The 17,886-nt window shown below is 43.0% G+C and overlaps 1 protein-coding gene and 1 long non-coding RNA gene across 2 annotated transcripts; both read right to left on the reverse strand.

Annotated features, from left to right (window-relative positions):
- Positions 1–3,615, reverse strand: LOC124261983. Its single transcript, XM_046696358.1, has 3 exons — positions 3,583–3,615; positions 1,751–1,828; positions 1–582 (listed from the first exon to the last, which is right to left on the reverse strand). Exons 1-3 carry the CDS (start codon positions 3,613–3,615, stop codon positions 1–3), a joined length of 693 nt encoding a protein of 230 aa, XP_046552314.1.
- Positions 3,616–10,510: 6,895 nt separating this feature from the next.
- On the reverse strand, positions 10,511–13,086 carry LOC124263042. The gene is made up of 3 exons (XR_006894759.1): positions 13,026–13,086; positions 12,612–12,701; positions 10,511–10,805 (listed from the first exon to the last, which is right to left on the reverse strand). It is a non-coding gene; the product is annotated as an uncharacterized LOC124263042 (long non-coding RNA).
- Positions 13,087–17,886: the final 4,800 nt, after the last annotated feature.

A 17,886-nucleotide genomic window follows, 5' to 3' on the forward strand; every position in this document is an offset into this window, starting at 1 on the left:
TCATGTTCCCCGGTAGTTCTCTGGTTCCCGGGTAGTTGTCTGTAGATATCCTTGTGGGTGTTCCCTGCTGACTGATTGCATATCTCCTCGTTCATGTTCCCCGGTAGTTCTCTGTAGATATCCTTGTGGGTGTTCCCTGCTGACTGATTGCATATCTCCCCGTTCATGTTCCCCGGTAGTTGTCTGTAGATATCCTTGTGGGTGTTCCCTGCCGACTGATTGCATATCTCCCCGTTCATGTTCCCCGGTAGTTGTCTGTAGATATCCTTGTGGGTGTTCCCTGGCGACTGATTGCATATCACCCCGTTCATGTTCCCCGGTAGTTGTCTGTAGATATCCTTGTGGATATCCACAAGTTGGGAAATGTTCCCTTGTCATGGTTTGTCCAAGACCCCACTGGAAATATGCTTCCGAAACTGCCACACAACCAGCATTGTCTGTTGTGAAGTTGGTGGTGCTGGTTGGCTGGTTGGCCCAGCTGCTGTAGATCGAGGGGATGGTGACAGAGCTGTACACAGAGGTGGTGCTGCTCCTGTTGATGGGAAGACTGCACCAGCCTCCTCGCATCCCCAGTGTGGAGACCTGCTTGCAGATAGAGGGGGATATTTTGGAGTGACCAATGAACTACTTGTGAGTGGAAAAGACCGAAAACTGTTAACTGAGGCCCCATGTCATTTGATCTGGGTACAGGTATATCAAATAATAATCAGATATACCAAAAGACTTAACCCTGCTTTGGACTGCCATTCATGAGAATTTCCCAGGTATATTTACCATAAGAAAACATATGATCCATGTACAACAATTTACTATGCCAAAATACTAAGGGATATTTTGTATTTAGGTGAAACTATACGAATATACACACCACCCTATAATGTCATGTGTTAGACAATTTTCCGTTCAATTGGGTTACTGGAGTTTTTGAGCTACACAATTTATATAATACCATGGACTTCAAATTCTACAAAATAACAAAAATTAAAATGGGATACTAATATTGATATATTCACCCACCTACTTTGCACTGTAGCCTTTTACATACAAAAGGGACAAAATAAAGACAAAATCTTCTTGACAAATATATCACTATTTGAAACACCTTTTTGGAATTATTTTGGACCAGATTTAGAATAATCTTTCTGGTTAATTCTCCTGTTATGGCCTCCCATTTCCTTTATATACTTTATATCCACACACTGTATATGCCGTGAGGGCAGCAGTGTGCTAGTTTAGACTATATTTAGACAGAGTTCCAGAATGTGCTAAAACACACCTCTGATGCAAGGATAAATGTCACAGAAAGTTATGCCTTTGCATAGACTTTTCTAGCATCTTTTTTTTGTGTATATATGGGGAGCCAACTATTTCTTCTCATTTCACATTACATCCCAAGTTACCAAAAGACAAGCATTGTGTGTGATGATCAGTTACTGCCAGGCCTAGTTGCAAGCAGGATTGATGTTACTGAGAGGTGAATATTACCACAATTGCCTATAATCACTGCTCTTGTATCATACTGTATCTGTATTGCCACTCTATTTTGTTCTGTCACAGTCATACCTATGTATTGATTTGTGAACTTAGTTAATTTAAGAAAACAATTACATCACAATTCTTTGTTGTTTGCTGGTTTCTCCACTAGTTGTTTTACGGATTTCCTCACATCTATTGTTGCATTATTGAGTTCAATATACAATTGTTACAAGACAACATTGTTTACTCTGGAGAAATATGAAAAAATTCTCACCACATTATATTTTGCCATATCAACATTTTCAAAATCCTGCAGAAACAGGTCACTGTAGAAGTCGTCAAAACAGCTGATCTGAAACATGAAGAGTACGAGTCACACTCTGGTCTGGTCAAGGTTAAATATTTTACGAAAATGAAAAAAAACCTAACAATGTATGTAAATAGTACATTACTGTGATAAGTATAAATAGACTATTTCAAATATCGCATTTCCGATGCCGATGTTAGGCTAAGTAATAAAATATATCCATGCGAGAAGTGGTTACGTTCAGATTTTCCAATGTCGTTTTTTACGATAATCACAGACGAAACTCGTACTTTAACTATAATAGCTCAGGGCAAAAGTGTACTTTATTGCACTATACAAGGGGGTAAAGCAAACTATATTTCTTAAGGATCAATATGTTACCATTAACCATAGCAAAGGAATTTAACCAAACCTTAATTTTAGTAACAATATAAATAAATTGATCCTCAGGGAATAATTAAATGGCAAATCTAAACGCAAAAACAACGAAAAACTGTAGTTTATTCATTGAAGCAAACACGTCAAAAAATAGTTGTTGTGCTGATAACTATGGTCATTACAATAGCAGCCATTTTCAAGATTGCAGCATACAATCCTCCAGACATCACATTAAAGTACTGTCGGAAATAAAAACAACCCTGTTTTTGGCTGTTACTCTGTATCCCAAAAATTTACACAATTGCAAATAGCATATGCGAAATAGCCCACTTCGGCCTAACTTGGTATTCAGTGGGATGCGTAATAAGATATCCAGAAAAGCATGCTTACTCGTAAAATCGGGCAAAACTTAGAAAAATTACGAATAGCTGCTCAAAACAATAGATCAGACTATATATGGCAATTAGGTCGCTCAGCCAGGTATGACGACGTCGACTCACCTAGCTTGAAATGCATGTGCTGCCTACAGACACAAGGGGTCATCTCAAAGACATTTTGTGCTTTTTCAAGTGTGTTGACTATGTCTCATCTATTGATCAACATCTAACGAGTCTTTCTTTCATATTGTTTATTTTGAGATATGTGAAAGAGTATGATACCTGATAACCATAGAAATGTCTCAAAATTATAGGTGGCATGACCACCCAATTGCTAAGACCGACAGGACTGGATATAATTTGTAAATTGTTATGAGTGTACCTCCCCATTATAATTGACCTTAAGGATGATCTTATCTTATATTCCCCAGGCGTCTAATACAGGAAATACAGAGAAGGATGTGTCTGTATAACTCTCCATTTTTTATGATGGAGCTGAGGCACATTGTTTCTTAAGTATGGAGCGTTATGAGGATATTACCCTACTTATATTATACTGTACGTGACTTGGTGAAACTGTCTTGATACATTTCCTACACCCCAACGCAGATATTCCCGAATTCTCGCGAAAACGTATATATTTTTACACATAATAATCGGTTAGATGCACCCCCTCATTAAGCGACTTACGCTGTTGTTGGTACCCGCTTAAAGTATACACTGCATATATCATGTGCTCAGATACAACTACTCTTCATTACTGTACTGTAGCAAATCTCCATTCATTCTCGGTGAATAAAAACATTACCGGTATACTGATGCCATAAATGTTATTCAGCGGAACCAACAAGCGATTATCTTCGGATAATAATTAAAATGAGTGAATTTCGGGGGACCAACTTGTGATCAGCGGATCCTTGTACTGCCATGAGGAAAACGCTGCACAGTGCCTCCTTGTGTCTGTTAAATGCTCTACAATGTTTAACACAACATGCTTGAGTATACACACCCTGACTCTAGTAGGTGAGTAAAGAAGTGACCTACCCATTCCTGTTTCCCCTCTTGGCCATGACCCATAGAGGATGCTAGAATGGAAACCAACACATATTAATGTAACAGACTCAACACTGTAGCTCACCTGAATATTTAGGGACTGTTCATAATTTATGGCTAGGGGTGGTGGTGATGATTTTTATAGAGAAGCATGTACAATGTGAATGAACCCCCCTAACATTTATGTGCAAAGTGACCCCCTTTCACGTCATGTACAAAGTCAGTGACCCCCCCACTCCTTTCCATATTTTTAAAGCATATTTTTTTAATATTTTTATGTACAAAATTGCTGACCCCCCAAGAAAATTGTGTACTAAATTGCTGACCCCTACCTCCCCAAAACAAAATGCGTGACCCCCTTAAAATCTTCATCACCCCCACCCCTAGCCATAAATCATTAACTGTCCTTTAGTCATCAGTTTAAAATGTCAGCAAAATGTCACTGAACACTAGTTGCCATCAGACTTCACATTCATATATATTCTGCAGAAATAATAAGAGAACACTAAGACTAAATGTTTAATGATTTGACCCAAACAAGATGTCAACATGAAGAAATACACAGTGAAAAAATGTCAAACTCCTCAATATTGCAATCTTAGATAACATCTCAGGTCCAAAATGTTACTCAAACTTCATCCAAAGTATTGCAAAACTATTATCAGCCCGTCTACTAACTAAGAACATCACAAATCTTAAATATGTCCAGCATTTTTAAATCGGACAGGAAGCTCTTGAACAAATTTAGCTTTATTCATTAGCAGGAACTAGTTCGTAATGTTTCAGCATCACTGGGCCTGTGGTTAGAGCTGCTGTGTTGAACCCGAGTTCTGGCCACATACACTAACACTTGTACCACACTTAGTTACATTTTGTGTTGACCCCTAGGGTTCTGACTATAGCATGGTGGCACCGAATGTCTCACTACAGCTGACTATAGCATGGTGGCACCGAATGTCTCACTACAGCTGACTATAGCATGGTGGCACCGAATGTCTCACTACAGCTGACTATAGCATGGTGGCACCGAATGTCTCAATACAGCTGACTATAGCATGGTGGCACCAAATGTCTCACTACAGCTGACTATAGCATGGTGGCACTGAATGTCTCACTACAGCTGACTATAGCATGGTGGCACCGAATGTCTCACTACAGCTGACTATAGCATGGTGGCACTGCATGTCTCACTACAGCTGACTATAGCATGGTGGCACCGAATGTCTCACTACAGCTGACTATAGCATGGTGGCACCGAATGTCTCACTACAGCTGACTATAGCATGGTGGCACTGAATGTCTCAATACAGCTGACTATAGCATGGTGGCACTGAATGTCTCACTACAGCTGACTATAGCATGGTGGCACCGAATGTCTCAATACAGCTGACTATAGCATGGTGGCACCGAATGCATGGTGGCACTGAATGTCTCACTACAGCTGACTATAGCATGGTGGCACTGAATGTCTCACTACAGCTGACTATAGCATGGTGGCACCGAATGTCTCACTACAGCTGACTATAGCATGGTGGCACCGAATGTCTCACTACAGCTACAGCTGACTATAGCATGGTGGCACCGTCTCAACAGCTGTCTCAACAGCTGACTACAGCTGACTATAGCATGGTGGCACCGAATGTCTCACTACAGCTGACTATAGCATGGTGGCACTATAGCGAATGTCTCACTACAGCTGACTATAGCATGGTGGCACCACTACAGCTGAATGTCTCACTACAGCTGACTATAGCATGGTGGCACTGCACCAGCTGAATGTCTCACTACAGCTGACTATAGCATGGTGGCACCGAATGTCTCACTACAGCTGACTATAGCATGGTGGCACCGAATGATGTCTCACTACAGCTGACTATAGCATGGTGGCACCGAATGTCTCACTACAGCTGACTATAGCATGGTGGCACCGAATGTCTCACTACAGCTGACTATAGCATGGTGGCACTGCATGTCTCACTACAGCTGACTATAGCATGGTGGCACTGAATGTCTCACTACAGCTGACTATAGCATGGTGGCACCGAATGTCTCACTACAGCTGACTATAGCATGGTGGCACCGAATGTCTCACTACAGCTGACTATAGCATGGTGGCACCGAATGTCTCACTACAGCTGACTATAGCATGGTGGCACCGAATGTCTCACTACAGCTGACTATAGCATGGTGGCACTGAATGTCTCACTACAGCTGACTATGGAATGGTAGCAGTAAATGTCTCACTACAGCTGACTATAGGATGGTTGCACTGAATGACTCATTACAGCTGACTATAGGATGGTGGCACCGAATGTCTCACTACAGCTGACTATAGCACGGTGGCACCGAATGTCTCACTACAGCGGACTATATGATGGTGGCACTGAATGATTCACTACAGCTGACTATAGGATGGTGGCACTGAATGTCTCACTACAGCTGACTATAGCATGGTGGCACTGAATGTCTCACTACAGCTGACTATGGAATGGTAGCAGTAAATGTGTCACTACAGCTGACTATAGGGTGGTGGCACTGAATGACTCACTACAGCTGACTATAGCATGGTGGCACTGAATGACTCACTACAGCTGACTATAGGATGGTGGCACTGAATGTCTCACTACAGCTGACTATAGCATGGTGGCACCGAATGACTCACTACACCTGACTATAGGCATGGTGGCACTGAATGACTCACTACAGCTGACTATGGAATGGTAGCACCGAATGTCTCACTACAGCTGACTATAGGATGGTGGCACTGAATGACTCACTACAGCTGACTATAGCATGGTGGCACTGAATGTCTCACTACAGCTGACTATAGCATGGTGGCACCGAATGTCTCACTACAGCTGACTATAGCATGGTGGCACTGAATGATCTCACTACAGCTGACTATAGGATGGTGGCACTGAATGTCTCACTACAGCTGACTATAGGATGGTGGCACTGAATGTCTCACTACAGCTGACTATGGGATGGTGGCACTGAATGTCTCACTACAGCTGACTATGGAATGGTGGCAGTGAATGTCTCACTACAGCTGACTATGGGATGGTGGCACTGAATGTCTCACTACAGCTGACTATGGAATGGTGGCAGTGAATGTCTCACTACAGCTGACTATAGGATGGTGGCACTGAATGTCTCACTACAGCTGACTATGGAATGGTAGCAGTGAATGTCTCACTACAGCTGACTATGGAATGGTGGCACTGAAATGTCTCACTACAGCTGACTATGGGATGGTGGCAGTGAATGTCTCACTACAGCTGACTATGAGCATGGTGGCACTGAATGTCTCACTACAGCTGACTATAGCATGGTGGCAGTGAATGTCTCACTACAGCTGACTATAGGATGGTGGCACTGAATGTCTCACTACAGCTGACTATAGGATGGTGGCACTGAATGTCTCACTACAGCTGACTATGGGATGGTGGCACTGAATGTCTCACTACAGCTGACTATAGGATGGTGCCACTGAATGTCTCACTACAGCTGACTATAGGATGTTGGCACTGAATCTTTCACTACAGCTGACTATGGGATGGTGGCACTGAATGTCTGACTACAGGGGACTATAGGATGGTGGCACTGAATCTTTCACTACAGCTGACTATGGGATGGTGGCACTGAATGTCTGACTACAGGGGACTATAGGATGGTGCCACTGAATCTCTCACTACAGCTGACTATAGGATGTTGGCACTGAATCTCTCACTACAGCTGACTATGGGATGGTGGCACTGAATGTCTGACTACAGGGGACTATAGGATGGTGGCACTGAATCTCTCACTACAGCTGACTATAGGATGTTGGCACTGAATCTCTCACTACAGCTGACTATGGGATGGTGGCACTGAATGTCTGACTACAGGGACTATAGGATGTTGGCACTGAATCTCTCACTACAGCTGACTATGGGATGGTGGCACTGAATGTCTGACTACAGGGGACTATAGGATGGTGCCACTGAATCTCTCACTACAGCTGACTATAGGATGGTGGCACTGAATCTCTCACTACAGCTGACTATGGGATGGTGGCACTGAATGTCTGACTACAGGGGACTATAGGATGGTGGCACTGAATGTCTCACTACAGCTGACTATGGGATGGTGGCACTGAATGTCTGACTACAGGGGACTATAGGATGGTGGCACTGAATGTCTCACTACAGCTGACTATAGCATGGTGGCACTGAATCTCTCACTACAGCTGACTATGGAATGGTAGCAGTAAATGTGTCACTACAGCTGACTAGAGGGTGGTGCCACTGAATGACTCACTACAGCTGACTATAGGATGGTGCCACTGAATGACTCACTACAGCTGACTATGGGATGGTGGCACTGAATGGCTCACTACAGCTGACTATAGGATGGTGCCAATGAATGACTCACTACACCTGACTATAAGATGGTGGCACTGAATGACTCACTACAGCTGACTATGGAATGGTAGCAGTAAATGTCTCACTACAGCTGACTATAGGATAGTGGCACAGAATGACTCATTACAGCTGACTATAGGATGGTGGCACTGAATGACTCACTACATTTTCGCTAAAGCATGATGGCACCGAATGTCTCACTACAGCGGACTATAGGATGGTGGCACTGAATGATTCACTACAGCGGACTATAGGATGGTGGCACTGAATGTCTCACTACAGCTGACTATAGGATGGTGGCACTGAATGTCTCACTACAGCTGACTATGGGATGGTGGCACTGAATGTCTCACTACAGCTGACTATGGAACGGTAGCAGTGAATGTCTCACTACAGCTGACTATGGGATGGTGGCACTGAATGTCTCACTGCAACTGACTATGGAATGGTCGCAGTGAATGTCTCACTACAGCTGACTATAGCATGGTGGCACTGAATATCTCACTACAACTGACTATGGAATGGTAGCAGTGAAGGTCTCACTACAGCTGACTATGGGATGGTGGCACTAAATGTCTCACTACAGCTGACTATGGGATGGTAGCAGTGAATATCTCACTACAGCTGACTATGAGATGGTGGCACTGAATGTCTCACTACAGCTGACTATGGAACGGTAGCAGTGAATGTCTCACTACAGCTGACTATAGGATGGTGCCACTGAATCTCTCACTACAGCTGACTATAGGATGTTGGCACTGAATCTCTCACTACAGTGACTATGGGATGGTGGCACTGAATGTCTGACTACAGCTGACTATAGGATGGTGCCACTGAATCTCTCACTACAGCTGACTATAGGATGTTGGCACTGAATCTTTCACTACAGCTGACTATGGGATGGTGGCACTGAATGTCTGACTACAGGGGACTATAGGATGGTGGCACTGAATCTTTCACTACAGCTGACTATGGGATGGTGGCACTGAATGTCTGACTACAGGGGACTATAGGATGGTGCCACTGAATCTCTCACTACAGCTGACTATAGGATGTTGGCACTGAATCTCTCACTACAGCTGACTATGGGATGGTGGCACTGAATGTCTGACTACAGGGACTATAGGATGGTGGCACTGAATCTCTCACTACAGCTGACTATAGGATGTTGGCACTGAATCTCTCACTACAGCTGACTATGGGATGGTGGCACTGAATGTCTGACTACAGGGGACTATAGGATGTTGGCACTGAATCTCTCACTACAGCTGACTATGGGATGGTGGCACTGAATGTCTGACTACAGGGGACTATAGGATGGTGCCACTGAATCTCTCACTACAGCTGACTATAGGATGTTGGCACTGAATCTCTCACTACAGCTGACTATGGGATGGTGGCACTGAATGTCTGACTACAGCTGACTATAGGATGGTGCCACTGAATCTCTCACTACAGCTGACTATAGGATGGTGGCACTGAATCTCTCACTACAGCTGACTATGGGATGGTGGCACTGAATGTCTGACTACAGGGGACTATGACTACAGGGGACTATAGGATGGTGGCACTGAATGTCTCACTACAGCTGACAGGTGGCACTGAATGTCCGACTACAGGGGACTATAGGATGGTGGCACTGAATGTCTGACTACAGGGGACTATAGGATGGTGCCACTGAATCTCTCACTACAGCTGACTATAGGATGTTGGCACTGAATCTCTCACTACAGCTGACTATGGGATGGTGGCACTGAATGTCTGACTACAGGGGACTATAGGATGGTGGCACTGAATGTCTCACTACAGCTGACTATGGGATGGTGGCACTGAATGTCTCACTACAGGGACTATAGGATGGTGGCACTGAATGTCTCACTACAGCTGACTATAGGATGTTGGCACTGAATCTCTCACTACAGCTGACTATGGGATGGTGGCACTGAATGTCTCACTACAGCTGACTATGGATGGTGGCTATGTCTGACTACAGGGTGCACTGAATGACTACAGCTAGGTGGTGCCACTGAATCTCTCACTACAGCTGACTACAGGATGTTGGCACTGAATCTCTCACTACAGCTGACTATGGGATGGTGGCACTGAATGTCTGACTACAGGGGACTATAGGATGGTGGCACTGAATCTCTCACTACAGCTGACTATAGGATGTTGGCACTGAATCTCTCACTACAGCTGACTATGGGATGGTGGCACTGAATGTCTGACTACAGGGGACTATAGGATGGTGGCACTGAATCTCTCACTACAGCTGACTATAGGATGTTGGCACTGAATCTCTCACTACAGCTGACTATGGGATGGTGGCACTGAATGTCTGACTACAGCTGACTAATGTCTGACTACAGGATGGTGCCACTGAATCTCTCATACAGCTGACTATAGGATGTTGGCACTGAATGGCACTGAATCTCTCACTACAGCTGACTATGGGATGTTGGCACTGAATCTCTCACTACAGCTGACTATGCACAAAAAGAAAATTGATTGATTTTCCAAGTTAACATGTTGAAGGAACATACATCATCTGTAGGGCAGTCTGTGATTCTTTAAAAAAACAGTTATTATTTTTGTAAAAAATACAGTCAAGTAAATGTATTCTTTGATGGCTGACTCAATGACAATCACTTTCCCTTTTCATATTTAGAATAGCTAACTTAAGATACTTTCAGTAGAGAATTATGAAATCAGCTGAGAAGTTAAATGTTTTACTCTTCAATATATTTGCAGCTTACCTTGCTGGCTCTTGTGGTTGTGGTCGGTGCCGGCTGGGTTGTCTCCACTCCAGCTCTGTGGGAGACAATACATAGGAAGTGCTTATCAATCCTTTAAATAAAGATCGCTTTCTCTTATTCAGCTCCAGTTTTATGTTTTCTTCCCACACGAAGCTTTTATCATTACTGAAATACTGTTCAAAGCAAACTTACTCATAACAGGTCCATCGTTAGAGAACTCTCTTCCGGTCAACATTTATTAATGTCATTAAAAAGTTAAAATTTAACAAAAGAAAGAAACCAGTGGCAAAACATATGCGTTTTGTAGCTTCCTCCCAGGATAGGCTTCACGTGGTTTTTTAAAAGGTCTTTTAGTTTTTGAGTTGTATGTCTGGTTTTGTTATTTTGTTGTTTAGACATTTTGTACTAATTTAAGATGTAAAAACCTTTACGTGAGACTATAAAAAAAATCCATTATTTTTTATATATCCACAAATATAATCATCCGTATAAATTAAAGTTTAAGCATATGGTATAGCTTCACTAGTTAATAAGTAAAATTTAAAGTCAGAACTTGGGGGACACGAAGATACATGACACATTGTTATTATTCTTTGATACTGTGTAGTATTCCTAATTCGGTGGGTCATAGGCTGCGTCAGTACAAACCAACCAACCCCCCAACCCCCGGTACCTAGAGCACATATAGCCACACCATATGGATCAGCCAAATTGCATCTATAGATGTTAACTGAAGTACGCCCATTTCCTCGTTTTGAGCCTCATAGTTTTAACAGGCCTCCGGGAACGCTCCTCCATTCCCCACAAAAAGCTTTGTCACATATCAGAAAATTAGCTAATATATTGATATCCTGAGTTATTTTGTCCTGCTAAATCTTCAGCTAGGTCTATCTTAACCTAATTCCGAAATCACTGATACAATGTTAATTTGGGTAGATCCACTTTTAACAGGTTGTCAATCAGTCCCTGGTCCCAGTGCATCCTAGCCACTCGTTCGGCTGTGTGTATGACCTTGACCGAAGGGCCTCAACCTATACAGATGTGTGACACGCCTACGTGACCTACATAGAGAGCACCATGTACAAATTATTGGATATGTGCGCACTGGGAGATGGCTTGTGGCAATAAAATACCCCATGCATTTAACTGAATATGTTTACCACCAAACTGAAACGATGTAAGGACCATACTGTAGTGAAATATTGTATCGATCGTTGTATTGATTATATGTTTTCGTTAACGCCATACATTTCAGGACGTCAGTCTTTACGAGGCGAGGCGGTTGCGTCAGACATTGAAAATGCTCGAATGATGTCTTGTGTTTAGCAAGAAATTGTCCTTAATAAGTGACATGTTCCGCAATTGTTCATGTAAATTGAGAAAACAACGGATGTTCTTAAATGCGCCCGAAAATCCATAACACGAAAATAATATAAGAACATGCACTGTTACTGTTTGCCAAGGGTTAGATCTACTGCAGACAGCTATAATTATATGGGCTGTACAAATTGCAACATTGATATACATTGATGTAGCTGGTCTGTTTGCCCTCTACAGTAACCCATAGTGGGCTTTACCTCTGTATATTTCTGAAAACAGGCCCGTAACGTTTTCGCGGAACACGCTGACCAAACTGCGCTGAATTAAGGGGTCGTCGTTAGCACGAAAACTTAATTACAGCTTTGTACCCCAGGTACGACACGTACCCGGCCAAAATGTGAAGACAGATTCTGATTACAGAAACCTAGGGTAAGGACAGCGACCCCTTCAGCCCAAATGCGGGCAGGAACACCTATCATAACCTATGGCAAAGCACGTGAAAGTGAAATGTGTCTACAGCAGATCTGCTACGTATACCTACCTGTGGCCCTATGTGGTTCCAAAGATCAGCACAGTTTCCATTTTGCCACTGTGCATCCATGACACTGTTTCCAAAGACTGTTATCTGGAACTGACCAAAAACTGAAATGGTACAGATAAACCATGCGCGGATCCAGAGGGGGGGTGCGGGGTGCCCCCCCCCCCCCAAGAGTGTTCCAAATGTACTACATGTTTTATGCCCAGGGTTCCGAGGATTGGGGTGCACCCCCCCAAACTAAAATCCTGTATCCGCCCCTGGATAAACATTAAAGATGATACTTAGTGGACTGACATGCTTGAATATCAAAAATGAGCTAGGTTGCGGGATCTGTATAAATAAACGACATATTCGAATCTAAAATATTATTTTAATCGACTGATGTATTTCTTGAACAAGAAAAGAAAATGTACACACCCTTTCCTTGTCCAGCAGCAAGGCATACAGCCTTCTTGTGCACTCCAGTTATGAAACTACGGAATGCTGGAGGTGGTCTACCCGGGTCAACAAGTGCGCGTGTTTGTCTGAGCTGTCATTGGTCACCAGCATAATGATTGACACTTTCGGACACACCAGGGCGTCATTATAACGCACAAACTGCTTACATTTTGAAACGATGTTGTTTCTGATTCTGATTGTTCATCTTGCACATTGTTTCAAACTACACACTCCAAACACAAGTACGAGAAAAACAAGTGTTCTAGTATTGTCACATTTGGTAAACACTACTATATTGAAAACAACTGTGGTGAACTATATTCATTAATAGAATCGAACATTCGCTACAGTAGGCTTCTCATGGGGTATACTGTTTAGTGTAAAATACATGTAACTAAAAACCTGTCGTAAAGGTGAAATGACTCCATTTCATGATGTGAAAGATTAACTAGATTATATTGATAATATAACTAAAGCCATGATTCAAACTTTACAGCAGATTGTAATCGTCCTAAATCTTGTAAACAAATCTTGGTATATGAAAAAAAATATGCTAAAACAAATGCTACCAAAAACGGAACTAGCAATATCAATTTCCGGGTACAGAGAGACTGCCGATCTTCAATTGCATAGAAATATTTTACAGCTTGTCTTCTATTCAAGTCTTTCTTGCTGAAAAAGTCGAAACAATAATGTCTGCATGCTGACTAAAGCCTCAAATGACTACCGACTTGAAGCAACCCGCAACCCGGGTCGTTTAACGTATCATATTTAGAAAAAGTTTATTCGGAAAATGCTTGTGATATGAAAATGATTGTGATATGCATATTTGACGCACTTTCCACATGCTATAACAAAATACCTTGAATATCAGGTGGTCAAAATAAATATGTTATTGTATATTCCATCTTAGTTGACAGCCAAACAACGTGCGTCTACATGGCTGAGACCGGGGTCAATTGTAACACTTTTTACTTAACTTCTTGTAGTTCGATCCCAGACGACCGCTCACAAAGTTAATCGGTACTAACTAGTACATTGGCTTCTTGGCTTTAAACCTCAGCGTCGTTTCAAGTTCACTATCATGTCTTTACAAAGTTATTACGTATCAAATGCAATGACTACAAGTGTTACAACTGACCCCTAGCACGGGGCAATTGTAACAGGTGGATGGGGCAATTGTAACAAAGAAGGTTCAAATGTAACAATTTGTTTATTTTCCAATAAAATCAAAATAAAATGTGGAAAGATGTTATCTTGATCAGTTGAGGTGGAAATGGATTAACAATAAACCTTTATCACCACCGACATTTCAAATGTTTTTCGTTTAAAATTCATGTATTGGTATGCCCAAAATATAATAAAAAGACTTACACCAAAAACTTTCACCCGAGGCTAAAGCTATCAACATTACACTGAAAATGTTCTACTATGATAAACCTAGTAAAGAACTAACATAAAACCTTCATCATAATTTGCTTTATTATCATAACACAAGGGAAAATTACATTGGGGCAATTGTAACACAGTGTTACAATTGCCCCGATGGCAGTAGCCATATTTCATGCCACGTCACACGTTAACAACCTTGGGCTTCTCAAATATTTCTACTTCCAAATATGTCGTAATATCTAAATTTTACACTTGAAAAGTTAATTTCATACCAAACACCATTTACTGCATTAAGAACGGTTTAATACGTTTTGTGAAAAATTTACTTACCTATGTGAAAAACGATTTTTCGTCAACTGTATCTCGCCATAAGCGAGCAGATGAAAAACGCCTGGATGAGTACCGCAGGAAAGTAAAGGGAAATAACTCTACTCACCTACACTATGCTTGAGCGAAAACTTTTAGAGTAATCGCCCTTGTTTCAATTAACCCGTGTTACAATGTGACCCCGGTCTCCCCTACTTGGTATGTATGTATGTGTGTGTGTGCGCGCGTGCGCGTATGTGTGCGTGTGTGTGTATACGGACAGACAATAGTGAGGTAATTATCCAGGAGACATAACACAGTGGAAAACAGAGGATGAACCAACAGTACCAGAGAAACACTGTCATATTAAAAAAAAATGGCCAGCAATGCTCACTTTAAAGGCTAATACCACCATCACATCACACTCGTTTTCAGTATAGCCTACGTTCTTGAAAAATGTTGGGATCGGGCTCGAACTGTGTGCGAACGGACTGGACGTATTGGCACCTGTTTACAGTCTGTCGGACTTGGGACAGAAGTAAAGGGTGCTCCAAAACGTTGAACATGTCCAACGTTCTACCCGTTCTAAAATGGGATGGAGTGACAATGTACTTGAATCGGATTGCCGTACAAACGAACGGAACTGCCGTACGGTACTTCAATCTTATTCGGGACGTGTGCGGACGCAGTGCAGTCGGGCATCAATTGCAATACGTTGCACACAGTTTCCACCACGAACATCCCGTTCGCAGACGGACCTAACTCGACCGCACGACGCGTCCTTGGCTGCTTTTCCGTGCAAGTGTGTTAAAAATCAAAATGATTTGTTCTGAAGACGTTCATACTACGTTTCTACACGGTTCTAATAGTTCGCAATGGGTTCTCATTACGTTCTACTCGTTGTTAGTAGGTCTATGTATACAGTTCTCTCGCAGTTCACACCACGTCAACACCGTGTGCAGTACGATATGACAAGGTGGGGGACTCTCGCAGTTCATACCACGTCAACACCGTGTGCAGTACGATATGACAAGGTGGGGGACTCTCGCAGTTCACACCACGTCAACACCGTGTGCAGTACGATATGACAAAGTGGGGGACTCTCGCAGTTCACACCACGTCAACACCGAGTGCAGTACGATATGACAAGGTGGGGGACTCTCGCAGTTCACACCACGTCAACACCGTGTGCAGTACGATATGACAAGGTGGGGACTCTCGCAGTTCACACCACGTCAACACCGTGTGCAGTACGATATGACAAGGTGGGGGACTCTCGCAGTTCACACCACGTCAACACCGAGTGCAGTACGATATGACAAGGTGGGGGACTCTCGCAGTTCACACCACGTCAACACCATGTGCAGTACGATATGACAAGGTGGGGGACTCTCGCAGTTCACACCACGTCAACACCGAGTGCAGTACGATATGACAAGGTGGGGGACTCTCGCAGTTCACACCACGTCAACACCGAGTGCAGTACGATATGACAAGGTTGGGGACTCTCGCAGTTCACACCACGTCAACACCGAGTGCAGTACGATATGACAAGGTGGGGACTCTCGCAGTTCACACCACGTCAACACCGTGTGCAGTACGATATGACAAGGTGGGGGATAAAACATGCGTGTTTAACAAGTTCGTCATTTGGGATAGAGATTAATTGCTACCTTCTGAAACATGAACAAGTTTGCAGCTGTCAACATGTTGAATGCTGGTTTCCTGAAATTTTTTAATGGAAGCAGAGCAAGAGTACAATGAGTTGGTAGAGCAAGAAAGTGGGAAAAGAATAAGAACTTGTTAGGTGAGGAACTGGCTTAAACTTCTGCACTTGTGGATCTTGGACTGGATTTCCCACCACCTGTTTTTCTTGGTCCCCCCTTCTTCTTGCTTGGAGGCATGGTGATGTCGATGTGTCCACCTTGAAACTGAGAACGGGAATAAGAACGTGCAAGAACGTGCTGGGTACTTATAGAAATCGGGCCAGGACGTGATTGGTATTACGATTGCACGAGTAGTGCGAACGGGAAGAACTGCCCGAAAACGAGTTGGTCGATTTAAGAAAGAGTTAAATCGGGATTATGACTGAAAAGAACGAGGTAGGTCTAATTCAGAACGGATAAAACTGACTAAGGCCGGGATTGAACTGCTTGAACGGGCAATTTCCCCCAGTCTACACGTAACACCAAATGTCTGGGGACGGGGAAAAGACTATAGGTAGACGTACTGAGAACTGTTTATGATCGAACAAGCAGTCTAGCATCGTATCTTTTACAGAAGTTACCCGTTCTTTCCCGTTCGCGCCTGTTTTACAATTATATCTTGGACGGGACAGGACGTACTAACAACTACTTTGGTGGGACTCAGGCTTTATCTTACATTTTCCACTCAAAATCAGAAGTCATCAAAATACCTCTGTTTATCGTCCTGGAATAAGACCGATACGCCTCGGGGAAAACAAGATGGAGAGTAATAGGTATACGCTTCACTCTGGTGCTTCGCAGCGTGGCGTTGCTCGTCTACTCAACGTCCAAGAAAACACCATTTGGCATTTATGGCGATGTATTCAGCAAAGCAATTAAGTTACAGGCCGTCCCCGTAGTGGCCGCCGACCAACAACCACCCCACGTATAGACCTATGGATTTGAACCACGCACCTCCGACACAGGTTCCAATCAGCGCGTACCATACCTGATATACCTGTGAGAACAGAACTCGACGTCGACGTCTGCATTACTGGTGGAGCAGACAACACTTGGGAGTGAGTGAAAAGTGAATGAAGCAAAAATGTTCTCTTTCCGAGGATTCAGGTTTCCTTGTTCACCGAGCTGACGACAGGACATCAAGTATACTCTGGTTCCTCTTAGGTTGTTTTCGAAATGTCTAATATAGAATTACTGAATTTAGTGCGTCATAGAGTAATTAACATATTGTCAACGCGTCGTATATGGTCGACTGTGGAATTAGCTCATAATTACGATGAAGTGTACGTACAATACTTTGACAAGACGAAGGAATACGTTGAGCTCAAACTTCTTTAGTTACATGACAAACAAATACACAAGACATAAATTCGGTGAGCGGAGTACCTGCTCAACCCCAGGGTGTTTCCTACGAGCGGCATTCTCCTGCTCGTGGT

This window comes from Haliotis rubra, unplaced genomic scaffold (genome assembly GCF_003918875.1).
Source record: "Haliotis rubra isolate DU_JTF1 unplaced genomic scaffold, ASM391887v1 Scf12, whole genome shotgun sequence".
Classification (NCBI taxonomy): domain Eukaryota; kingdom Metazoa; phylum Mollusca; class Gastropoda; order Lepetellida; family Haliotidae; genus Haliotis; species Haliotis rubra.

Coding starts and splice junctions, on each gene's coding strand:
- LOC124261983 (XM_046696358.1), bottom strand. CDS start 3,615: ATGGGTCATGGCCAAGAGGGGAAACAGGAATGG. Junction 1,829..3,582: donor AAGAGGGGAAACAGGAATGG/GTAGGTCACTTC, acceptor TTCATGTTTCAG/ATCAGCTGTTTTGACGACTT. Junction 583..1,750: donor ATATGGCAAAATATAATGTG/GTGAGAATTTTT, acceptor ATCTGCAAGCAG/GTCTCCACACTGGGGATGCG.